At 40.2% G+C, this 17,072-nt stretch overlaps 1 protein-coding gene across 2 annotated transcripts in view; it reads right to left on the bottom strand.

Annotated features, from left to right (window-relative positions):
• The window catches only part of SEC24D (SEC24 homolog D, COPII coat complex component), a 95,482-nt gene that overhangs the window by 28,609 nt on the left and 49,801 nt on the right, over positions 1 to 17,072 (bottom strand). For both annotated transcript variants that reach the window (XM_045514986.2, XM_045514985.2), the window contains exons 9-10: positions 9,619 to 9,757; positions 6,206 to 6,321 (exon numbers count right to left, since the gene is read on the bottom strand). In XM_045514986.2, coding sequence (XP_045370942.2) covers positions 6,206 to 6,321; positions 9,619 to 9,757 — 255 coding nt within the window. The remainder of the gene's footprint in view (positions 1 to 6,205; positions 6,322 to 9,618; positions 9,758 to 17,072) is intronic.

The following is a 17,072-nucleotide window of genomic DNA, read 5'->3' as shown; positions in this document are numbered from 1 at the left end:
AGTTGGATCTCACAAAATATTTAGAAAACAGAACCACAGGCAAACAACTTGAGAAACTCACACTAGAGAATAAAGAATTAAGGTTAACTTAATTTTTAACTTTATGATAAATGACAAAACGGTTCTAAAATTGTATTTTAAATGTCACAATTATAAAATTAGATGATAATATCCCCAAATTATCTTACTAATTCATCCTCTATCCCCTACAGGGTTAGATGTAACAGTCTTCTAATGAACATCCTTCATTTAAAAAAAGAAGAAGAAAAATGGCAGGACTTGAAAATTATCCACCTGAAAACTTCATTGCTTTTGCCACATCCAAAATCAGACTAACAAAAAAAAAAAAAAAAAAAAAGAACTCTACCGCTGTCTATGTCAGCTGTGATTTTTACTGCAAATCATTCCTGAATCCCACCTAGACTAATTCATAACACAGACTTACGCTGATTTACTTAGAATGAAAATAGCAATAGTTTCCATTAATTAAACCAAATTAAATAACACAGATTTATGTTGATTTACTTAGAATGAAAACAGCAATAGTTTCCATTAATTAAACCAAAACCTCTCTGCGACCAAGCCAAACGTGCCTTACCATTCTTTCATTCTCCCCTGAATTCAGCACCACCAGCTCCCCACCATTTCCCACATCTCCAACCTACACGTTTCTTTGGAATGCTTCACCTTAACTTGTTTTCTATGTATGCAAAACTAATTCACCACTCCTCTAAATGACGGACGTTCTCTTCCAATATCCCTGCGCTATCAATGACATCACCACACATCGACTCAAAGGCTTGAAAAGATGAAACTGACTCTTCCTTTTCTTTCAATCACCAAATCCTATTGATTTATTCTTTCAAAATGCTTCTTTCACACATTTTACCCCATCTCTACTCTTAACCACCCGGAAGTTTGTCATCCTGTGCCCAGACATCTCTAATGGCTTGGTCACTGGCTGCCTTGATGACTCTACCCATTTAATCCAGCTTCCTTTGTCCAGCCAAGCTTAACAAGTATGAACTCTGTAAAAACCTGGTTACTGTGACATCTTACTAAAACTGCTTTTGGTTGCAAATGACAGTGATTTGAAATAAAATCTGGCTCTCATCCTCAATCTCTTTTATCTCTGCAGCTGTAGGCATGGCAGACGGCTTTCAATTTTTCAGCCGCCGAGGCACCGTGGTGTCATCCCCTTTCCCACTTCTCTGACCACTGTTTCTGTTTTTCATTTTCTTATCTTTCTCCAAAGGGCACCCTCTTCCCTTTTCTCACCCTGTGCTCCGTCACAGAATCTCACTTGCTCGTTTGTAACCAGCACCTCCACACAGGCGGCGACTCAAATTCTCTCCCCTCATGGTCCCTTTTCAGAGCCTCCGACCAGCGTTGTAATTAGCTATAGCACATCTCCCCATAAAGTCCTGCCAGCACCTTACACTCAAAATCATAGAAGTTAAGACAACATTTCTCCCACTATGCTGGTCTTTTCTAAAAGGAACCTACAGAGAACATGATCCTCTAAAATAACGTAGGCTTGAAATCTCACTTTCTCTGTGGAATTGTCCATCTCCCTCACTACCCACACCCGGTTCACTATGAAGCCCTTTACAGCTCCTTCTAGTTCCAGTACCCAAATTTAGACACCCATTTTTTTCCTTAAAAAAATCTTCTTTTTAATGGAGGTGCTGGGGATTGAACCCAGGACCCCATGCTTGCAAGCCTGTGCTCTACCACTGAGCTGTTACCCTCTCCCTAAAATTAATTTTAACTGTGTAAAATACACATAATTTACCATCTTAACCAATTTTAAATGTACAGTTCATTGGTGTGGAGTACATTCACACTGTGCAACCATCACCACCATCCATTTCTAGAACTCTTTCTATCATGCAAAATTGAAACTTTTGTACACATTAAACAATCACTTACCAGCCCTGCTTCTCTCCAGCCCCTGGCAACCACCATTCTACATTTCTACTTTCTGTCTCTGTGAACTGGACTACTCTAGGTACTTCAAATAAGTAAAATCATACAGTATTTGTCTTTTATGTGATTGGCTTATTTCACTTGGCATAATGTCCCGAATGTTCATTGATGTTACAGCATGTGCCAGAATTTCCTTCCTTTAAGGCTGAATAATATTGCATGGGATGTATACACCACATTTTGTTTATTCATTCATCCATATATGGATATTTGGACTGCTTTCATCTTTTGGCTATTATGTCTAATGCTATTATGAACATGGGTGTGCAAATCTCTCTTTGAGACTCTCTTTTCAGTTATTTTGGGTATATACCCAGAAGTGGAATTACTGGATCATTTGGTAATTCACTTTTTTTTTTTTAGTGATTCACTTTTTAATTTTCTGAGTTATTGCTTTCCTACCCTCATTTTCTCTTGCTTGAACTACATTAACTTCTAATATCTCCCCGCCTCCATTCTCCTTCCTCTCATTATACAGATGGCTGACCAAGACACAATACAGATCACAATGCTACTGCCTCTGAGGACAGGAAGTTTACTGAGTCCCCAGAGCCAAGCACAGAGCTTAGCACAATGGAGTGCTCAATAATGCTGGCCGAGTGAATGAATGTGTAGGTGGATGGATGGATGCATGGAAACAACTCCCTCTCTGCAAACTTTAATTGTCCTCATGGCCTACTAAATTAACAGATTCTTCCATGGCCTGGCACTTGACGTTCCCCATAATACTCATTTAGCAAAATGTATAAAAACCTAAGAGATCAAAGCTACGATGTCAAACCCAGTGGAAATTAAAGCGATGGTCTATTTCTCCAAACAATTTCCCAGCTTCACTTCCCATTATCCCCTAATACACATTCCTCCAACTAATTAAAGTGTTTGCCATTTTCAAAACATTTCCTACCCAGAAGTCACAATCTGGTGGGCCTGGGCCAAGAATTTGGGCAGAAAAAAATACTTTGTTTGGCATAGTGCTTTTTAAAAATATTTGAATTTGAATGTGTTTGGGGGGAAGGGGGGACACACCCTCCACTTATCTTAGTCCCTATACTGGGTGCCCATCACTCATCTATGAAGCCCACCGAGCCACTGAAGAAATCGCAGTGAGTGCGAATACCTCTGAGAAACTGCTTCTGCTAACATCTAGCTCTCCTTCCATTTCCACATGTCCATCCTCAGCTGCTGGTTTAACCAGCTTAAGTGTCTCTCACTCTTTGAAGCCTTCCCCATCCTCCAAATCAGAAATTATTGCTCCTCTGTTTTCTTACAGCACTCTGATTCCTCCCCTCTCACAGCATTTATCCTATTTGGGTTTATATCATAATTACATACTTTTCTTATCAGGTCTACACATGGGAAGGACTCTGAGATCAGGTTCACCTTCTTGCTAATTTGGTATCACTCACACACATCGCCAAAGTGCCTTGGACATGCTGTGTGAATTAAAATTAAATGGAGAAACTACGTTTTTACTTAGGAAAATAAAAGGCCAGTTTGGAATGAGATTTTACATTTCAGGTACACTTTGTATGTAGATATGTTCTGTAAACTTCTAAAGTGAAAAACGTTCAATTATGAGATAGAGCTGGGTTTTTATTTTTTCCCCGGGGGGGAACTCCATGGTGATTCTGTAAATACATGCCTACCTATGAAGAGTGTACCGATAGAGAAGAGGGGTTCTGTTCTTACACACATGGCTTTCAGCCTGGCTCCACCACTTCCGGTATGTATGGCCTGAGGCTGGTACTTAAGTTCTCTAAGCCTCAGTTTCCCCACTTAATGGTGGTACTCACCACACGAGTTCAGTGTGGGAACTAAATGACACAATACATAGAAAGCACTTAGCACAGAGCATCACACCCAGTGAGTGTTCAATGAAGGCTAACTTTATTATCTGAAATTGGTATTCAGATAAAATAAAATGAATAGGGAAAATGTGACTTTGTAATTCTCCTCTGAGTTTGTGCAGTGTTAAAAAATACACATACAAGTTAAATAAGCTCTTTTTCATCGTCCAAATCCCTAAGGCAATTCATTTATACTCTATTTTAATATATAATTAAGCTTGAAGATAGTCACAGCATTTTTTATTATGAACTCTACTTGGAATAATAAAAGGAAGATTGAGCTTAGGAAAAACTCTTCAAAATGTACGGTTTTTATCTGGTCCCTTGCCTGCTGGGTGAGATTTCCCATCAACTAGACATCTGGAATATTTCCAGATAACAGTTTGAAGATACTGAGACTTTTGTTCCCAGAAATAGATTTGACTCCCTGCCTAAGTTTCTACCCCCCCCCCCAAAAAGCATAAAATCAAGATAATATAGCCTTTTTGGCAGAGCACTGGAAACTCATAGTTAGATTTACACTACAGTTGCAAAGATCAGTGAATAAATTTTCCATCACTAGATACAACGGCCTTATTACATTTAATTAACTTCAAATGTTTACGTTCTGCCTAATCATTCTCCTTCTGTCAATAGCAGTGGAGAAAAAATAAACTGTCCAAAAGTATTTGGTACTTTAGAACATGTTTTTTGCCTGAGATAAAGCACTTGCACCAAAAAAGTTCTTATGTTTCCCAAAATATGTTCAAATATTACATTTAAGACTAATAACAGATTAACTTTCCTTTACTAAGTAGTTCTAGGGAATACAGTGAAAAATATATGCAAAACACTAGAACAATTGCAAAAGTTATGTTAATTGAAAAACATTTTAAAATCCACTCAGTTGAAAAACTTCTAGTTAGGAAAAATGTTCTTTGCAACTTACATTCAGTGCAACATGGACTGGTCCCCTAGCAAACATCTATGACAGAAATCTGTGAGTCAGAGGGTGTTTTCTGAGAACTGGGCCTTAGGAGGAACTCATTTTTGGAAAGGGAAGTAAGTCACAATGACTTTGTTTCTTCAAGTCTATACCTGGTCCTTCATATACAAGCTGAAATCTGAAGTGATTACCCAATAAGATATTTCAAATCATTGAAGATTTTCAAAGCCCTGCAAGGTACCCATCATGATGTCACTAACACTGTCACTATGACATTGGAGAAGGGAAACAGCCAGTCCTGGGAATAGCAACACACCTGCAAATTCATTCACTCATTCACCCATTCACCCATCCAGCCAACCACATGCACTGATCAACTGCCCACCCCATGGCAGACGCTGTGGTAGATGCCGTAAAGACAGCTGCGACAAGATTCTTGTCTCCAAAGAGACCAGAATCCATGCAGAGGGAAAATATCAAAGGATTTAAGTTCTATGGGGAGAACTGCTAAAACAGATATATGAACCTAATCCTATGGGGAAAAAAAAATCAGAAGAACTAGTAAATAACAACCTTGATGAAGTCAGAGAGGGTTGCATTGCATGCTCACACACACACACACATTCACATTAACTAAAATTTCAGCCAGGTATTAGAGAAGAAGTCGGGGTTTGCTGGGTGGGGTCCGTACAGACGTATCAGGAGGATGGGAAGGTAGTCGGGTCAAAAGAATATCTTAAATCAAAGCATGTAGTTGAGCAGGGGAGTGATGAGTTCAGAGTATGTGGGTAAGAGTTTTGTACAACTGAAGACACAGCTGAAATGGTAGTTTGGGGTCCAACAGCTACTGCTGCTCTGATAAGGAAACGTAAATTTTTTAATTTAATTTTTTAGATTATGGGGGGGGGGTCTCATGGTTACATTTTAAAGTGAGGAAACCAGAGGCCAGGATCCCAGGATCTGTTGCTGAAACAGACTAAGGGAGATTCTGAGAGCCTTCAAGCAGTGCAGTGACAACTGGAGCGGAGAAGGGTGATACAGAAGAAACACATCAACAGTCTGATGACCATACTGGTTGAGCTTTTGCCTTGGAAGGGAAATTTTTCTGAGATGATTGACAAAACAAATCAGGCAGAGGTTTTACATGGAACTGTTGTATTGAGGACCTAGCATATTCTATCTGACAGGGACATAGAATTAAATTATTGTTTTCTATTTCTGCCACCTCTTTTTAGTTTTTAAAAAGGATCACTGCAGTGGATGGGCTGGTTATTTAATTATGTTAACAGCCTAGAAGGCTTGGTCTGTGTCTTAGGCATTGCTCCATCCCCGTGGCACCACCAAAAAGCTGTTTGTGAATCAAGAGTCAGTTCATTACATATGAAAGTTATTCACTAGTATTTGACATCCATGTGTAAACACTTGAAGCCCTGGGAACACTTACTCTGCAGTAATCCAAAGTAGCAACATATTCATAAGATCCTAGAGATAGCTCTGGCTTCTCATAGTGGTCCAGTCTTCTTCCAATGTGGTCCAGATGTTGGAAATAGAATGGTGGAACTAATGAAAACAAAATAGGAAAGGAAATCTTTTGTTTTTATAACACAGACAATTTAGTAAGTTCTCAAAATTTATCATGGGAAGAAAGGAGTTAGCACAAGAAAAAAATATTTTACAGCTAGACTGCAGTATACTCTAAATACCCACCATTAAAAAGCATGCTCGGAAAGAATGAGGGTTTTCTAAAATACCCATTCGATCCTTCTACAAGTTCTTGATGACAAAGACCGTCAATTATTTGGACAGAGAAACAGGGGATAAAAGTACTGGTGTTTTTCAGTTGTCGCAACCAAAATTTAATTGTCCCTATTTAATTACCTCTTTTAAAAGGAATCCCGGCTTTTCTATTTAAATTTTCACTGCATCAGCAAACATACATTGGTTATTTGGACTGTACTGTTAACTAAAATATTTATTATCCTTTAATTAAGAGATGTCTTCAGCCGTGGGGAGTTCGCATGGTAATCTTTAATGTCTGGGCTTCAGAGTGGAGAAGATTACTGTATTAGGGAAAGACTACACCACTAAGATCTCAGCTGAGGAACTCTTAATTCGATTCAAATGTCTAAGAAGGTTAGTTCTGGCAAAGTCCTGGAAGTCATCCAACAGCACAGGAACACTTATGAGTCACACGCTGAACACTTGGACAAATATGGCCTGGCATCTCCGCGCAAACGAACTCCTGTTGCCCTGAGATTAATAGGGCTGGCGATTAAACCACTGACAACAGACGTGTTTAGAATAACCAGCAATGCTCTGCTTTTCAGCATTTCATAGAAAATTTGTAAAACCACAGAAGCAATGACTTTTGTTTTAAAACCAATAGCTCAGTATTCTTTCTTTTTAGTTTTGAACTAGCATGGATTATAACAGGACCGTTTTCTCAGTTTGGACTTAAAAAAATCACTAAGCTTGATTTTTTTCTATTTTCTTACCACATTGTGGCCATTTCTTTTTAAACCTTTTTAAGATTCATATGTATGTGTGGATCTCTGATTTGGAAAACTCACTGTCTTGGGAAGATTACAGCAGTGGGAAACTGAAAGTCTCAGCTGAGCAAAGAAAGTTATGAGGGTCTTAAACTGCTATTTTGTGACATTCAGATGAGATGGATATGCTGGTTCTAGGATGTATAGGTGGTCATTTCTACGTCGTTTCTGTAATTTATTTTCATTCACACATCTGCATGTAATATGTGAACATTTTTCCACTTAAAATTAATGAGTTTTATATTTGTTAGCATTTAATATCATGTGTCATGTTTTATAAGCCAGAATTCAAGTCCCCCCATAAATTATGCACTGCCACACGACACTCATCTTCCTGTGTGTCTTCTGGCCTCACACACTTCCCACTGTGCAACCTCTGGACACTTGGAAGGGAAATAGAGTGGAACCATGTGACCACACCTGCTGGGTTTTCTCGAACCCTAACAAAGTCCTGTCTTCTTTAAACCTAAATGAAGAATGTAGCTGTCAATGTAAATAAATCTAAGGGAGTCTGGCTTCCTTGTAGGAACAAATATTGGAGTCTACTATGAATAACCCTATCAAAAAATGAACATGGAAGCTTCCTAGGAGTGGATGCCCAAGGGAGGGGAATTTATTGTCCAGAAATATAAGAACTCTGAGCGCTTTTCCTCTACCGGGAAGTGGCAGGGCCTTTTAAGGCTCTGAGTTGACACTTTGGGTGTGAGGCCAGAGAGTCACACCAAATTAAAGATCCTAGATGCTCCAAGTGGATAGGTCCTGGATAAATTTCTGATCACCTTGCTGGAGAGCTGAGGGCTTGAGTGAAGACACTGAGATCTAGTGACCTTGGTGGAAGCACTTATCAAAATACTTCAGGGAGAGCCCTCTGCCTTCTTGTAACATTTTCCCCCAAACTAAATAAGAGGGAAGTGCACTGTCATGGGGTCCCTGAGATCCAGGTCCCACGACTGTGTGACAGCCAGATTCAGTGGCAGAGTCCATCCAGGATGAGAGATGGAATAAGATCTTCCTCAGAAAGAGAAGTAAGGGTGGAGAAGCAGCAGAATCTGGTCTCACCACTAAACCCAATTTGTACCGAGTAGACCCCGCAGGTGGAGTAAGGAGAGAGACCTCCCACGAGGACCGTAACCCAGTCTTCGAGATGAGGCTGAAACCAATGAATCCGCTCCACAGCAAGGCACTTCCAAGACCTGACTGGAGGTCTTCGTGAGAAAGCCTCACTGTGTCAAGTCTCTGGCACTGGGAGCTGGGCAAAGCCATGGACTGTGATCAGGGGGCAGGTAAACAAGGGGACAGTATCACTCTCCCACCAGAGGATGAACATACAGGGAGCCCAGAGGCCATGAACGTGACGACATGGGCACAAAGCTGTGCCTGAGCTCACAGGCCATCGGGGAGCAGCCACAGGAGACGTGGCTCCTGGGCAGAGTGCTATACACTCCTCAGATCGGGGACCTGCAGGGAAGGGTGTCTACAAGGATGAGAAGACGAGGAAAACACAGAAAAGACTCATGTTCTCATACTCATCGCACAGTTCTAGAAAAACTATAAATGTAAATGAACGTGGGGATGTTCACAGCCTGAGAATGAGCTTTGGTTGACACCAAAGAACTAAAAATAGATGTTATAAATATAACAAATGTAAGTGCTTTTGGCAAGCCTGAAGTTACTTTTCAACATCAGTGAATTCATATTGGAATGAAATTGAAAATATAGTGAATCCGGGGAAGCCCCTCGTTACGATGATTTTTTTTCTTTGTTAGACAATCTGTCACTCATGTTGGCGGGAAAAGAAATCTATATACATGTTAGAGCCCGTAGTGATACCTGAGCTTTTCCTGAATACTGATGAATTCACATTCAAGAATAACTGGGAGGAACGGTGAAAAAGGGAACCATCTCTCAAGTTTATCATAAAAGAAAGTTCTTTATAATTTCCCTGAAAGAAACCAACCAGAGCACACTCAGTTTAGGACATCCAAGCCCCCCGGAGTCTCATATGAATGCATGAGTTCCACAGGGAAGTTGCTATGTTTCTCATAAAACTCCAAAGTAGGGAAGTCATTTCATTTCCCAATTCCTCCCCACAAAGCCTCAGTCAGAGGCGAAAGGAAATTTTACCTCTTCTGTCTACAGATGATAAACCTGGGAGGCTGTTCCTTCTCTCATCATTCCTTTGAGTTATTATTGAAGGTGTTTAGGAAAAGTTCCGGGGTAACTAAGAGCTTTAATGGGTCTATTTTTTCCTGAGCTAAGAAGTACAATACGTTCCATTTCCCTGAGAGCACACGTTGGCTCTCCTTACCGTCATTCACGCAGCTGCAGAATCCACACTGGTACCTCCTTCCTCCTTCAATGAACTGCATGAACGGACACATGTAGGCTTTGCATCTGTTGCATCTGACTGGTCCGGTCTCGCCATGATTCACCAAGTAGAGGGGTGTCTACAGGAAGCAAGTGAAGTAAGAGACAGGTGCACATGGGATTTCCAGGTATTTCAGAAGTCCTAGGTGTTAACTGTAACTGGAAAACTCTTCTAATGGGCTCGTTAAGGAACTCAACCCTTAGCGTTCACCAGGGGAGTAAGGATGCCTCCCTGGACATTCAAGGCGATACCCAAACAGAAATGAATTTAACTGCACATCTAATTTATAAGCATATACTCATATTAATGTATATGTGTGTATGTATATTTACCTACGTGTGTGGAGACAGAAAGAGAAAAAATACAATGATGATAATAATACTTAACAAAGCTTATGCTGAAGATGTCCTGGACAACTTGTATCACATATTTCGCTAACTTTGTTCATTAACTGTAAATAAAGAAGGGAATTGGGTCTGATTTTAAAGGCTCTAGTTTGCACAGCAGTATGCTGTTTAGACAGTTCCATTGCAGTATACAAAACGTTTCTTCAAAAATGCAACTGTCTGAAGACGTTCACTTATTTAGGCAAGGAGCCTGATTCTGCCTTTTCTGTTTCTTTATTCCATGACACAATGTCTCACGAAGGACTCTTAAGGTGGCTGGTCAGGCTTTGCCAGAACAAAACAATAAATATTTCAGCTGCTTCTTCCTCATAAACATGCGTGGAAACCATAACACATCTTCTGCAGCTTGAAAGTTAAAATGCTCAGCAGTAGAAGTCTGCCTTGTTTCTCAGCGCTTCTGGCTCTCAGAATAAAACCACAAAGATTCTTCTTGTTTTTGTAAATCTCCTTAAAGATAACATGTCTAGAAAAGCTTGACAACTACCGGGTTTGGCACATCAACTAAGTTTTCCTTTAAAGAAAAAGGCGTAAATAAAGCTGACTGCTCTTTAATGGAGTCAGACACGCAGAGCGGGAGGAAAGTGGCGATGAGGTGGGGCCATAAGGCCATTTTCTGCTGTTTTCTTAGGGAAAAAAAAAAAAGAGAGGGAGAGAGATCTACTCTTTGTCTTGCCTACATGTTCAACATGAGAACTAATCCACTAGTGAGGTTTCAGAAATGAGTTGTGAGGTCTCAGAGCAGAAAACAAAAAACAAAAAACAAACAAACAAAAAACCAGGTAGTATAATATACAAAAGAATCAAGGAAAGGATAAAAAACAAATATATTCAGAGTCACTCCCTCTGCACTGCCCTCTCCCCCACCTCTTGCCTCCAGGAAGCCAGAGATGGACTGGATTGTCTTGTTTCTGGTCTCTTCTGATCTACAGCATGGGTGTCGCTCTGGTGTCCCACCCGTAGGGCTGTGACAAGGAATCCACGTGTGGGACAGAGTACTATGCCTGCACACATTATCGGATATGAGATAACTAACTTGTTATCAGATCTGTACAGAACCACCTTTCCTCTCTCAAAACCACTCAGCTCAGGAGAGCGTGCATATTTAACAGCAGAGTTAGAGACAGGCTTGAGTTTCTAAAGGTGTTTATTAGTAAAAGTATTTAAATCAGCTAACTTGTTAGTGTAACACGTTATTGTAAAAATGACCTAGAAGACAGGGAATCTACCTTTCAAGAACTTCTGATACAATCTGATGGTTAAAAAAAAGTTGAGAGGCACAGTATACAAAATATTTCTTCAAAAATGCAACTCTGAAGAAATACGTAATAACGTTCACTTATTTAGGCAAGGAGGCTGACTCTGCCTCTTCTGTTTCTTTATCCCATGACACAGTGTCTCACAAAAGATTCTCAAGGTGGCCAGTCAGGCTTTGCCAGAACAAAACAATAAATATTTCAGCTGCTTCTTCCTCATAAACACGTGTGGAAACCATGACACATCTTTCACAGCTGGGAAGTCGTAGTAGATTCTAAAACCATTCGAGGAGTCTGATTGAAATACACATATACATATTCAAATACTGACATAAGTAACATTTTTCAAATAAAAATTTCTTGTGTGAAAGGTATAAAGTGATAAATGTGTAACCTCTTCAACTGGTAATAGTAAGAAATAATCTGAGGGGACAAAAGAGAAGCAAACAAGCTACAGGTGCCAACAAGAGGTTCTTAAGACAATGAACGGAGAATCAGAATGAGAAGTGAAAGATAATAAAAATCTAAGGATAAGGTAGCTTTTTCTGGGTAAAAAAAATCCAATCATCGATCATGACTTTGGTTGCTGCTCTGTTTTACAACTTCAACCTCTGAGATCAGGAGATGCTTTTAAGAAGAGTTACGCTAGTATTAAAGTCTGCAGTTTGCATAAACTCCAGCCAAGTTTACTTCACTCATCCTTTTATTTTCAAAGAGTTCAAGGACTATAATCAATTCCCTGAGATACTTTAGAAATGAAAGCTGATGCAATTATTTGCTAGACAAAGCAGAGGTAATGGAAGGAAAATTAACCTTATTTTTACTGATATGATTTACTCAAAGGCAGGCCCAGCCTAAAATTACTGAAATTGTCGGCCACTAACACCTAAGCATTCCAGTCCTGGCAGATTCAAACTTGCAGAACTGAAAAGGAATGTCTAGGAACAAACTGGTGTCGAGTTATGACTGTATTGAGGCTGTTAAACACACTTGAATTTAATTGTTTTCTATTTTCACTCTTTTGGAAACTGGATGATGGATCAGTAAGAAGGGTCTTCAGACAACTGAGGTGACAGTAAAGAATGTTAAAAGTTTTTGAACTGTTTACATTTTCTTTTTGGGTTTCTAAATTCCACTGCCTTGTTTCATCTCTCTCAGGCCGTGCAGAAAACCATCAGAGGGTTTTCTTTGCTCTCTCCAGATGTCTGCTTATCTGCTCTCCAGTAGTGTGCAGGAGCCCAGAAAGAGCTAGTCTCAATTTTCTTCTGAGTTCAACTTTACTGTATATGGCTTTTTTAAAGAAAACAAAAACAAAAACAAAAACTAGATGACTTTCCAAAAACTAAGTTTTGTTTACTTCTTACCAAGGCATTATATCATACTTACCTCAGAAATGTTTTCACATTTTATAATCTTGTGTGTAAATGTGCTTTAATCTTTTGGCCTCCAGTATATCCCTGCCGGCTCTTTCTTTTCTGTTCTTCTCTTAAATGGAAAAAGTGAAAGGATGGAGAGTCCAGCTCTAAAACCCTCATCTGGCTATTCCTGGCTCTGGTCCTGTGTAGCATGAGTTTACATAACATGCAAGTGATGGGGGTGCTGGGAAGGAAGCAGGGGAGACTAATACCTGAACCTTTTGCTTATACTTTTGGACTACAAGGGTTATGCCAAATATCTTATTGGTACTAAATTTTAATTAAAATACTTCAATTGAATAAAACCTATCTCTTTTTTGTGCATATGGACCACAGGCAAGAATTGAGAAATCAGGTTCAGTGTTAGAACTTCTGGTTCTTATTCCATGTCAAAGCAGTAGACAACAAAGTATATCAATCAATAACTCCTTGGCACTACTAATACATTGTTTGAAGTCTTCCTATATTTATATACCATCAGTTTCCCTGCCATTCTCTTTAACATCTGTGCAATCGGTGCCGGGTTTGTTGTGTGACTTGGTAGGACATACAGCCCAGGAGCATAGAAAGACATTAAACAAACAATAATGCAAATATGCAATTAAGAGAGCAAGGTAGGGGTAGAGGATACTTGGGAAATCATCACTAATGAAAGCAATGTTAAACTGTTCACAGATTGTAATCCAAAATAAAAATAGATGCTCAAAGAAAATGAGGCGCAACCTAGAAAGATCCCACGGGGAGAACTCTGATAAAGTTTGCAGTCTGTGTGGTTTGGTCTTGGCATCTCTATAACGAAGAAAAGTCTGAATACACCATTCTTGTTATATAGTCTATACAGAAGGCAGCTAAATCCTACAAGCTGATTATACTGGATCTGGGAAGTTGAAAATGAAGGTGTTCTTACAGCACAGATCCAGTAGGTGGCACTGTACAACTGAAAATTGAAACAAAACGATGTAATTTCCTTAGGTAATAAAATAATCAAGGTAATTATGCTACACTCATTTTATGTAACTATAATAACATTTAACTGAACTTATGTCAGTTCTTACAATCACAAAATTAAGAAACCTATACTTTTCTTGAAAAATCCTTTGATAATGGTTAAAACTATTGCGGGTGAAACAAAATGTGATTAAACATGAAATGCAGGCTATTTTTAAGCATCAATTATATAGAAATTCCAGAGTGTGCCAAATTTATTGAATATAATAGCCAAGAGAAAACATATTTTAAAAGCTTCTAATCCTCTCCCAACTTTTCCTTGACTGCACGTATGGAAACAGGCATCTTAGGGACCGGCAGCCCCCCGAGCACAGCAGGCAGGCTGACGGTAGCCCAGGAGGCGGAGGCACCGGGATGCCAGCGCTCCCACTGCCAGCACCCACCCCCTCCCTCCACATTTGCATCTGAGGTGTGAAATAACCAAGCAAAGACAATGAAGCTGCATCCTGCTGCTCAGCAGTGCACGGTGATGGAGAAACGATTTTCTAAAGCAGACACCTAGCTTCCTGCTGGAACATCAAATCACAGGCAGCGGTGTGAATGAGGGGAGAGACAGGACAGAGTGGCCAAATCGGAGACTGCAGGAACACCTTGACTTGGGAAGGTATTCCTGCCTATCTCTAGAATATTCCCAGGTAAAAACTGCCTCTCTCCCCGCTTTCTTCTTCCATTGCCCCACTCACTGCCCACCTCATTTTTCAGGACCCGAGTTCACCTAAGTCCCAATACACACACACATACACAAGCTCACCCTTTAACCACCTGTCTTCTAATACATGTTTACCGATTTTGAAAAAATACACATTTCCCATTTTCCATGTCTACTTCTCTTCCCTTTTTTCTCCCCTTTTATTTCCTCCACTAGAAGTCTTCAGGAAAGTAATCAGTGTCCTGGGACTACACAGTTGTTCCCCATATGATCAATATTCTACTTTACTAAATGCCTGAAGGAATACCAGGCTAAACAGTGACCAGTCATGGGAGATATATTTTTGCCTACCGTGATTCCTAAATCTGACCAGAAGGTTTCCAGCAAGAAGACCTGCCAAAAGGTGACACGGTCCTCCAGCCCGATACAGGATCATACTCAACATCAGGTTATACTCCCCAGGGAACCACTGTGAAGCTGTATCTCTCGCAGCAATGGTTTCCTATCGTCTAATGCGACTCTGGCACACGGCTTCTTGAGGTCGGGGTGCTGCTTTTTTTTTTTGATCTAGCTCAAGAGAGGTCAGTTGGTAATTTGGATTAATTGAGGGATATAAGTAGAAGCACAACAATGGTATGTGAAAAGATAATCCAGAACCTGTGATGAACAGCCACCCTCTAAAATGTTAAACATTCAGACTATTAGGCGTGCTGAAGACAAGCAGAGTCAGATTCCCAGAGGATTATGGCCAGCAGCTAAAACAGAGAGTGTCTGTATCAACTGCACTTATTAAAGATATTTCCATAGGAAAAGAGAACTGAGAAGCAGCTTATGTGTGTTTCCTTTTTTTAGCTTCACCATATATGACATTCAGTCAGCCAACATGGACGGAAAAGGCACAGGACAACAGGCTACCTACTGGGCATATGTTTTCTCAGCAGCAGTATTATTTTGTTGAACTTTTAAGAATAATGAGTACAGTATGAAAGAACTCTGTTTTCTGAATGCCTTTCAAAAATCCTGTTATGAGGGGGGAGGGTATAGCTCAGTGGCAGAGTGCATGCCTAGCACGCACAAGGTCCTGGGTTCAATTCCCATACTTCCTCTAAAAAGAAATAAACCTAATAACCCCCACCAAATAAAATAAATAATACAATAAGAAATAAAATATTTTTTAAAAATCATGCTATGCATCTTTTAAAAAGAAAGAGAGCCTGATAATAAAAACTTCAATGTATTATATTAATTACAAGAATATGTTTATACTTTTCCAGGATGTTTTCAGTTGGCCTTTGACCTAAAACATCGTGTTCTCCAGAAAATTAGCTTCTTTCTAGTTGGAGTGTTTGTGGCACTTGAGAGATTATTTTCGATTTTTTTCCCTTCAATGTTGCTGTGGCGTCTATTCTTGTTATAACTGTATCTAGAGTGTATGTTGGATGTGAACATGTCTTTAATGCGGAAATTAGTCTTTCTTGATTTGGGGCCATTGTGTCTGTTTTGGTCTATCCAGCATTGCAAAATCCTGACAAATGTGACCAATTCAAACTTATAATATAAGTAAGATCATAACGATTACCTGTATGATTTGTAGTTTAAAATGTTTTCATGTATGAAAGCCTCAGTGTGATGCTGAGATGGTGACAACCCCACGGGTGGGAATTACCACCCATGTGGTTCAAAAGGGAATGGACATCAGTGAGGGAAGCCACTTGTCCAACAACATGCAGAGCTGGAGCTTCCATCCCCCTTCATTTCTATGCTCTATGTTCAGAAGCAGCTTGCAGATCGCTTCCATAGAAAAGCAGTTTCAGAGAAGCTGCCATCAGCCATCTACGACGTGAACCAAGCCCCTTGCGGTGCCTGGTACCCACGAAGGGTCTCCTGCCATTTCTCTCTCTCTTTCTCTAAGGAGCTATTTTATATCTTTTCAACCTCATTTCATCCTTCAGATAAGCTCAGCAGGTAACTCCGCCTCCTTGCTCATAAAGAAAACAGAAAACCTCAGACAGGAACTCCCCTGACTTCTCCTCACGAATTTGCAAGCACCTACCTCACGTTTCCCTTCCCCTCTTCCGTTACAGTCGAAGGGGTCCCCTCTCTCCTCCTGGCTTGTTCCCAGAGACCCCATCTAAGCTGGGACCAAGTCTCCGCTGGGCCGCTCCACACAGGCGTGGGCCTCTCAGCCATGTGTTCCGTGTGACCCAGTGTCTGACAGCACTCATCACTTACTTTATGGTATCACGACTAAATTCTCAGACCCATGCCCTGCAGGTCTAACTTGTTTGTTTTGTTTTGTTTTATTGTTGTGTCTCTTCTATCCCAATACCCAAGACAATGGGCAGTCCAGAGTTTTTGAATGAACAAACAAAATATCAACCAGGTACCCACAAATATATTGTCATAAGCTCAGGGCAGTTCATGGTAGGTGCTAAACAAAAGGCACAAATAAAAGAAGAAGTCACTTGTGATGGGGGATCAATAAAGGCTTCTTTTGAGGAAGAGGTGGGCAGTTACAAGGAGTTACATTCCAGTGGCAGAGAACAGTGAGAACAACACAGCTCAAGAAGACAAATCTGAGCTTGGGGCACGTCGGTGGTCAGCAGGCAAGTAGCCTGGTCCTGCTGAGATGAAGGAAGTTAAAGAGGAAGGTTGGAGTGAT

The sequence above is a fragment of the Camelus bactrianus genome, chromosome 2 (assembly GCF_048773025.1).
Source record: "Camelus bactrianus isolate YW-2024 breed Bactrian camel chromosome 2, ASM4877302v1, whole genome shotgun sequence".
In the NCBI taxonomy this organism is placed as follows: Eukaryota; Metazoa; Chordata; class Mammalia; order Artiodactyla; family Camelidae; genus Camelus; species Camelus bactrianus.
Note: the sequence above shows the minus strand (reverse complement) of the source record. Positions and strands in the feature narration are given on the sequence as shown.